At 36.1% G+C, this 8,063-nt stretch overlaps 2 protein-coding genes across 2 annotated transcripts; one reads left to right on the forward strand and one right to left on the reverse strand.

The window, feature by feature from the left end:
* Positions 1 to 274: 274 nt before the first annotated feature.
* Positions 275 to 7,843, reverse strand: cmpy (crimpy). The gene is made up of 6 exons (XM_017077803.4): positions 7,672 to 7,843; positions 4,979 to 5,493; positions 3,501 to 3,631; positions 1,017 to 1,213; positions 832 to 959; positions 275 to 768 (listed from the first exon to the last, which is right to left on the reverse strand). The coding sequence occupies exons 2-6, from the start codon at positions 5,296 to 5,298 to the stop codon at positions 750 to 752; spliced, it is 795 nt and encodes a 264-aa protein (XP_016933292.2). The 5' UTR covers positions 5,299 to 5,493; positions 7,672 to 7,843; the 3' UTR covers positions 275 to 749.
* On the forward strand, positions 1,435 to 2,660 carry LOC108012438 (uncharacterized). Its single transcript, XM_017077804.4, has 3 exons — positions 1,435 to 1,494; positions 1,545 to 1,865; positions 2,505 to 2,660. Exons 1-3 carry the CDS (start codon positions 1,435 to 1,437, stop codon positions 2,658 to 2,660), a joined length of 537 nt encoding a protein of 178 aa, XP_016933293.3.
* Positions 7,844 to 8,063: the final 220 nt, after the last annotated feature.

Genomic DNA, 8,063 nt, shown 5'->3' on the forward strand with positions numbered 1-8,063 from the left:
AAAATATATTTTATATTTTTTAGACCTACTGGACTGTAGTTCCTCTTAAGAAAAGAAATCAAAAGTTACTATCTCTCTAAAATTATAATAAATTCATCGGCTTAAGAAAAAAGGTTTACTTTTCAAAACGACATATTTAATGGTATGTACAAAATAATCTCTATAAAATTCAAATAAGTTCTTTTTCTGGTGTTCAATTTTTATCTATACTTAACCACCCATTCAACCCCTTGCAGGGCACAATCGAGTCATAAAAAAGTAAAACAACTTGCTCTTTATTTTCTGGCCACTTATATATTTTCGATGCTTTTTCATGCAAAATTTGTCATTCTGATTTATTGTTTATTGAATGGCTTGACTTATGCCTATGGAAAATTCCAACACTTTGCACATTTTGTATATGTTATTTTTAAAGCAACAACATTCTTGAAATGTTTTCCATTTATTGTTTTGTATATTTTGTTTTCGGGGGGGGCAGTAGGAATAAAAATTGCAAATTTATACATACGTACGCGCACTCTAAAAACAATAAAGTAACAAATGTCTTAGGATACATACAATTTGTCTATTTCTCATATGTATTTTTCCTCTTGTATATGTATATGTTGTTATATATAATATATATGTTATTTATAATAGCCATATTTTAAGTTAGAAGTAAGCATACTATCTGTACAGAGATTTTCCATTTGGTTTTATTGAGTTAAGAGCTGAGAAAGAGGGTGATTTTCCAATGGCGCACAGAAGCCTCAATCCTTCAAAATGATGCTGAAAATATAGACGTTATTAAGATTTTTAAAACTTAAGAGGATAATGTTAGGCTATGCTTACATGCGTTTTCTCAACGATTTTCGCTTTCTGCGCAGCTTTTTATATGTGAATTTGCTCGGTGAGATTTTGTAGTCTTCATCGAATTCCTGTTCGATTTTAATTAGATTTTGCAAGTTCAACTGGCAGTCCTGCGGGGAAAAAGGCTACATTACTTATAAGTTCTAAGGGGTATTACTTGTACCTACCTCTAGGTTCTTGAAGTGCCAACGGGAATCGCTGGGGGAACCCCCATCGCTGGTCAGTTCGCTGAGACAGGTGCGCATTGTTGGCCAGCACTGGCACCGTTTGTTTGTGATCTCGCAGCCCGGCTGCAAAACAATCGTATCGCTGTCGGAACAATTATCGTGCTGACTGTAGGTCAGGGCGGTCAGGTGCTGCAAATCTATTTAAAGCACAAACAAAACAAATAAAGTTATTAACACCAAATCGATTGGAAGAGGAAAATTGTTGGTGCGCATTAATCCACATATTAAATGTTCATTAAGCCCCAAAATGAACTTTGATTCTCGGCGCATTAAAAGAGATTATGGTGATGCTTATTTTAAATTAGACCAGGCCTATATAAGCCGACCCCATTTGCATTTTCCTGTTTAGTCGAGCATAATGTTTTTCCGGATTTTAGTTTTCGTTATACTTCTTCCTCTGCAAATCGGTTTGGCAAAGGTTTGTTCTCTTGGAACCAGAAAATATTTTTAATAAATTCTTCCCGACAGAATAACTATGATATTGTTATCAAATCATTGAGCTGCAAAGTTGTATCTTTGAAATATGTCAATGGATTGGAGTGCCAACTTTTGCGGAAACGGAATCCCGTAGTATCGGCCAGATTTAGTGTGAATCAAACGATAGATCACTTCGATATGTATATTATATTCGATTTGCTAAAGAAAGACAATACCCCCATGAATATTGCGAGTCTCAAGATGGATGGCTGCAATTACTTGGGTTCGATGTATCAAAACAATGTCGTTGGCAGACTGTTCAAAAGACTCAAGTCTGTCAGCAATTTACCAGCTGGTTGTCCTGTTCTAAAGGTAAGTAAAACTTTACTACATTACATTATGCTTAAAGTTTCAACAAAAATAACCAAAATAATAAAATATATTTATTACTGGTTATACAGATGCGAAAGTTTTCAACTGAACTATATCAATTTTTAATGCAATTTTAAAGTTCCTAACACTTTTTTGATGCATAGTTAAGTTTATTTTAGTTACTGGAAAGTTTATTTTATAGCTTTAGCATTCATGCTCTTATCACAAAACAAGTTGATTTGAGTTTATCCAACTTGTCAAAACTAAAACAAAGTAAATATGTTTCGATGACAACAAACGGAGAAAGCAATTTAATGAAGTAGGACTTCCGTTTGTTTCTGTTTTTTTTTTTGGGCTAGTAGCTCGATGTCAAAACTTTTCCCCTGCCCAGCGTGAGGAAGCCCAATATTTTCCTTTGGGAAGCAACTTTCAATAAATAAAAGCAAATATTTGTCAACATTTCGTGTTGTTGCACTCTCGACGAGCAAAACTAGTTAAAATTGAACAACATTCTGCCGTTATTTCATTTACCATTTTCCATTTTCATTTCCAAATTGCCGCACGGCCGGGACGCATTAATTCCCCAAACACGATTACACACAAAAACCGAATGGATGCCAATGCCATCAAATTATGCAGGGAATACAGTACGAGATCCGCAACTATACATTCAATTCGGACGAATTCCCGCCAGGAGCTCCGCAGTCCAAGTGGCAAATGCGAGTGAAAATGCTGAAGCGCTCCGAACTGGCTGCGGACATATCATTGGAGGGCGCTGTGGTCTATAATACGTGATGTTAATGCATAATGGATGCGACTAAATACAAATGCTCCATAACCATAACCAGCCAGCGGGTTATGGCAAGGGGTCACTACCATCCTCTTATTATTTGTGCTAAATATACACGTGAAAAAGTCCTGCATTGTTTTATTTTACAAAAATGTTGAGCAATCTATAAGGGTTCCAAATAAATATATCTATATTTATCTAATTGAAAAAAAAAGATTATTGCTTGATGTTACTATCAAGAAAACATATATTAGTATATTTTCATTACAGACAATTAATTAATTGTTATAAAAATCAGATAACTAACTTTGTTCCGTAAACGTGCACACATTTTGGACCATTTCATACAATATATCTATTTTTATATGATTTATCAAAATATTACTTCAATTGTTTGGTAAATATCAACATGGTAAATACCGTTTTTGTTAAGACAAGGAATGGTTAATAAGATTTGTTTTTACATTTTTTTTAAACTTATTACTGAGGTTACTTATTTTAAACAAAGTAGACAACAGCGAATTTTGAAAACAAATAGGTCCAAATAGCGCGAACAAACCCTAAAAGTTGGAAGCAAAAACACTGAAAACCTTTTGAAATAATAAAAAAAAAGACAGTTAAAATTGATACTATATAGAAATGAAAACATTTAATACACTTTAATTTTTTACGAATTTTTTAGACAACTTTGTTCTGGTTTTGTTTTAAATACATGATACTTGAAAGCCCCCTGATAACAAATTCCGTAATCAGAACTGTAAGAGCTTCCCCGCATCTGTTTATATGACCAATTTGTGAAATTTTGTCCCAGTTTATAAAGCATGTATACATATCTATCGACTTACCCATGCACACGCCCAATCCGCTGCTAATGGGCAGCTTGGTCACACACTGCAGGGGCGGCTCACATTGACCGGAAAATCCGCCCGGACCGCCGCAGGACTCGCCCAAAGTTTTGGCGCATATGCGACAACATCTGCGAATAGTTGGATGTATATGATATATATATGAGCATAATCCGCGCAATGGAGATGGAGTGAATGGATCAATCCCAGTGGTAATTGATTCGATTTCGTCTTGGTTTCGATAAGCGTTAACAATTAGTTAACACTCTCTATTGTGATGTGGGGACGTTTGGGTGGGTGCCTGATGCGAATTTCTAAGCAGTACGTGACTCACGATGTGAATCGGATTGGAATTTAGAAGCCCTGATGTCTGACTCTCTTAATTATATCATTGCCAATTATTGAGGTCATGGCTTGGTTAAGAATTTGTGGCATCTCCGTTCTATATTAATCAAAAGTACTCATAATTATACGTTATTTTGGGGAAAAGTACAGCTATGAATGTTACTATTTATGAAAAAAATATTCAATTTAAGACACTATATTTAAGTAGCACCATAGAAAAGCCATAAACATATTTTAAATCGAATTATATGATCAGCCGCTGTGTGGAAACTTTAATAATAATTAATTTTTAATTTTATGTCAATATTTGCTTATTGGTTTCTGGTAGCCAATTTAATTAAAAATTAAAATTGTGCCACATAAAGAGTAATAAACTTAAAACAATTTAAAAATTTTAGTGAAACAAAATCGTTAATAATAAGTTGATTATAATGTTGGCCATAAGTAGGTAGCAAGACAAAATTTGCGTAATTAGTGAATAAAAGTGATATAAAAATGTTTGGTAATTGTGCTGATAATCACCAAAGCTTCCGAATTATGCACAATTGAATTGTTTGCTTTTGTTTGGACCTCCACTATAAAATGCTAATATAATAAAAATAAGTTCAGTTCGTTTGCAGATTAAATAAGCAGAACAAGTGAGTTTGGAAAAAGTTAAGCTAGTCGTCCTGTTTATTTTAGCAACTAAAATAGAGATAGGTTCTGCCATGGCACATGCCGAAATTCAAATGTTTTCTAATTGATTTGATGGATAAAAAATTCAAAAGTAAAAAAAAAGTCATTCAAATATTTGCAATTCAAAATAGGTAATTACATGAAACTCGGCCCAGGCAAAAACTAATTAACGTTTTCTGTAAATTATTAAAGCTTATTAAAGGTAAAAAAAAACTAATTTGAAAATAGAAATTCCGCTTGTTCCTAGAAAAATTAAAGGAATTAATGAAAATACTTTAAACATGTACGCGAGGAATGAAAATAAAATCCCTGAATTAAAACCTAATATCAATTTCTCCGCTTGGACTGGCTATAAAATGGATGATATATACGCACGAGGGCACTCCTAATGGCATGGTACTCCTATCCGCCATCCGGAAAATATCTTTTTAATTGGAGTGCAGGGAGCGTCGACTTACTTGCAGGGATCCCAGAGCATAAGTCCTTTTCCGGGGCAGTCGGGCGAGCGGATGACGTCGCACTCCTTCGGATTGCAGTAGCATTTGAGGCCGTTTACCACGTTGTTGCTGCCGCCAGATGCTGCCATTATCAGGAGCAGATAGCACCACAAGTAGATGAGCAGCGCGCTCACGTTCAGGCGGCCAAAATAACTTCCGTTCGGTCGCATCCTATGCGGAAGTTTGGCTTTGTTGTGCCGCTGTTTGCCAACCCCCCTCAACGTCCTTGTGCGTAGCATATCCTGCCCCTGCCGCCCCACGCCTCTGGCACTTCCGCCCATTTATAGGCAATTTTTATTGCGCCCCTGTTGGCTGTACGGTGCGTTTTCGTTCCACTGCCTCCAACAATGATGATGATGATGATGATGAGGATCCTGATGATGGCAATGTCTGTGGATGCGGATTCTGCTCCTGGGTTCGACTGCGAGTTGGGTAGGTCCGGTGTCCGGGTCCGGCGCAGGCAATTTGCATGTTGACTGCAAAGAGCAAGAGCATTCTTAAATGATTAAAATGCCATAAACTGCGGTCTAACTACCCACTGCCATTCCCTCAATTGTTTCCTGAATAGGCGTTTTACAATTGAAAATTGCGGAAATCGGTTGCCGGTCTAATTTCATTAAAATTTCATCGAAGCTGCCTACTTTTCGGTGGTCATAAATTTATAAAAACGGTCGGAAATAAGGTTCGTAAAATTGAAATTTCCTGAAATTGTGACACTTTATGTGCCAATCAAATCACTAATTAATTGGATTGGGGGATTTTTGAACTTTGATAAGTAGCAACCAATAGAATACCATTTTCATTGTTTCCCTCGGGCCTCATTTAATATTGGTGAAATGGGATCTCTATTTTCTTGATTAGAGTTTATAACTGTTCTGTAATAAATTTAAAATAAAGTACATTGATTTCTACAGTTTCCCGAAGTGCCTCACTATGTGTTCTTGTGTTAATATTATTATTGATAATTTATTAAAATGATTAACTGCTGTTTTTTTTGTTAGCTTTAAGCATTATTCAGCTTGAATAATTTCAATTCTTTTATATCCTGAGTTATCATTATCATTATCATAAAATTCAGGAAACATATATTTTACTAGATATCTTATCGATAAAATAAATGCAAAATAAGCAGCTGTCGTTCTGATTTTATGTGTTTTTTATTGACGTTCCCTCTCTTTGCTAGCCAATAAATTTGCAAAATGATTGGTAAATAAATATGTGTCATTTTCTGCCAACTCTTTTATATAAAAGAGAATTTTTAATCATTTTAATGTTTTCTGCCTTGGAGAATATTATAAGCAACTAATGACTTTATAGTCGTTTACATATACATTTTTAGTCGTTTGGTTGCAACAGCGTTTGCCAACTTTTGGGACATAAATTCGTAATGTGTGGAAATGGATTATAAAACTTTTGAACGTAATAAAATGAAAACACAGGTTAGTAATAGAATATCATTTGCGTATGCAGAAAGGACATAAACGCTTTCTAGGACAGTGTCGTTTTTGCATTTAGTCGTTAAATAAATTAAACCATTAATTTTTAATGAAATAAATACATTACACAGAATTCAAGAGCGCTTTCAAATCTCTTAATAAGGTACCCAAAAGTATGCAGTAAAAATCTTACTGACTTGAAGCATACTTTTTGACACCTTTACTAAAACCCCTATTATATCAGTGGTACCCAAGATTACACCGGAACGTAAACTATGTTTGTAGGGTACTAAGAAAACATGGTTATACACAAAGTATTTTAGGGTCAATGTTTTGTTCCCAACTTTTTCTGCAAGAATTAAATTGACTGACTGGGGAAAACTTTCGGAGAAACTTAATCAGATTTAAATTAAAAAGTACAACCTATTTGTCCACCAGCTCAGAAAGTTTCCACGACCGTTCTGGCAATTAAAGTTTTCCCATTTAACTTCCCCGAAACCTTGACGGTGTCATCCAGTTTTTTTTAATCATCGCCTGATCATCCTGCCTTCAAATCGCTTTTCGGCGACTTCGGTGGCTTAATTAACCAAACGCGGTCGGGGCCAAAATCAGAGCCTGGAAAATGAACTCGCTGTCAATACACCACAAAAAAGGAAAAATACATCGGCACAAAAAGCAAAAACTTCGGAAATTAATTTCAACGAATCCCCAAATGTATGCCACACGCCAAAAAGTTGTTGAAAATTGAACACTGAAAGAGACAGAACGATGTGGGGCTGAAAGAGTAGGCATGACATGAGGGGGAAATCAAATTTATTGGAACACATGCCCAACTAATTTGTATTTAAACGTTTGATGTCCCACTCCACAGCCTTCCATAGAAGCCCTAACCTAGTTCAATATATTTTCAAAATTGTTGCGCACTTTATTTGCCTCGAAATCAATGGAAAAATAATAAACTTTCGGCAATTGCCAGTTGTTTTTTCTTGTTTTTATCGCCCTTGTATGTGTTTTCTCTATTTTTCGGGTGAGTATTGCTTTCACTTTGCCTTGGCCGAAAGGACACTCGATATTATTGCCAATGCTGTTGTTTTTCCAGTTGCCTGTCAACCACTTTCAATTTGGCATTCAATTGTTGTTGCGTTTTTATAACAACACCACCGACACAGTCACAATGCCATCACACGGTAGCACACACAAGCACACAGGGGCACACACCTCGTTACACCTAACGATGGACGTTTAGGACTAGCTCTGGCTATACTATATATGCTATAGCGCCTGTGGTCCTTGTTGTTGTCGCTGTCCTGACGTTAAACTTTCGCTTCCGACGGATCCCAATGAATTTTTCATGCGCTTTTGTCTGCCGCACGCGGCCATTTAAGGCAAGAGACTGAACTAACCTGCTGCCGCCGTCGCTGCATAGACCTTTTGCCAGTTAGAACGGGGATATATCGCTCCGATTTCGGGATATTCGGCTGTTTTTGTTCTGGTTCTTGAGAAATATCCCCTTATTTCCTCTCACCGCGCAGGCGCATGTGCCATTGAGCCTGGAAGGCAGAGTTATCAGACACAACACGCGAAGGACTCTCGTAGTATTTGCCAAATTC

The sequence above is a fragment of the Drosophila suzukii genome, chromosome 3, assembly GCF_043229965.1.
Source record: "Drosophila suzukii chromosome 3, CBGP_Dsuzu_IsoJpt1.0, whole genome shotgun sequence".
Classification (NCBI taxonomy): domain Eukaryota; kingdom Metazoa; phylum Arthropoda; class Insecta; order Diptera; family Drosophilidae; genus Drosophila; species Drosophila suzukii.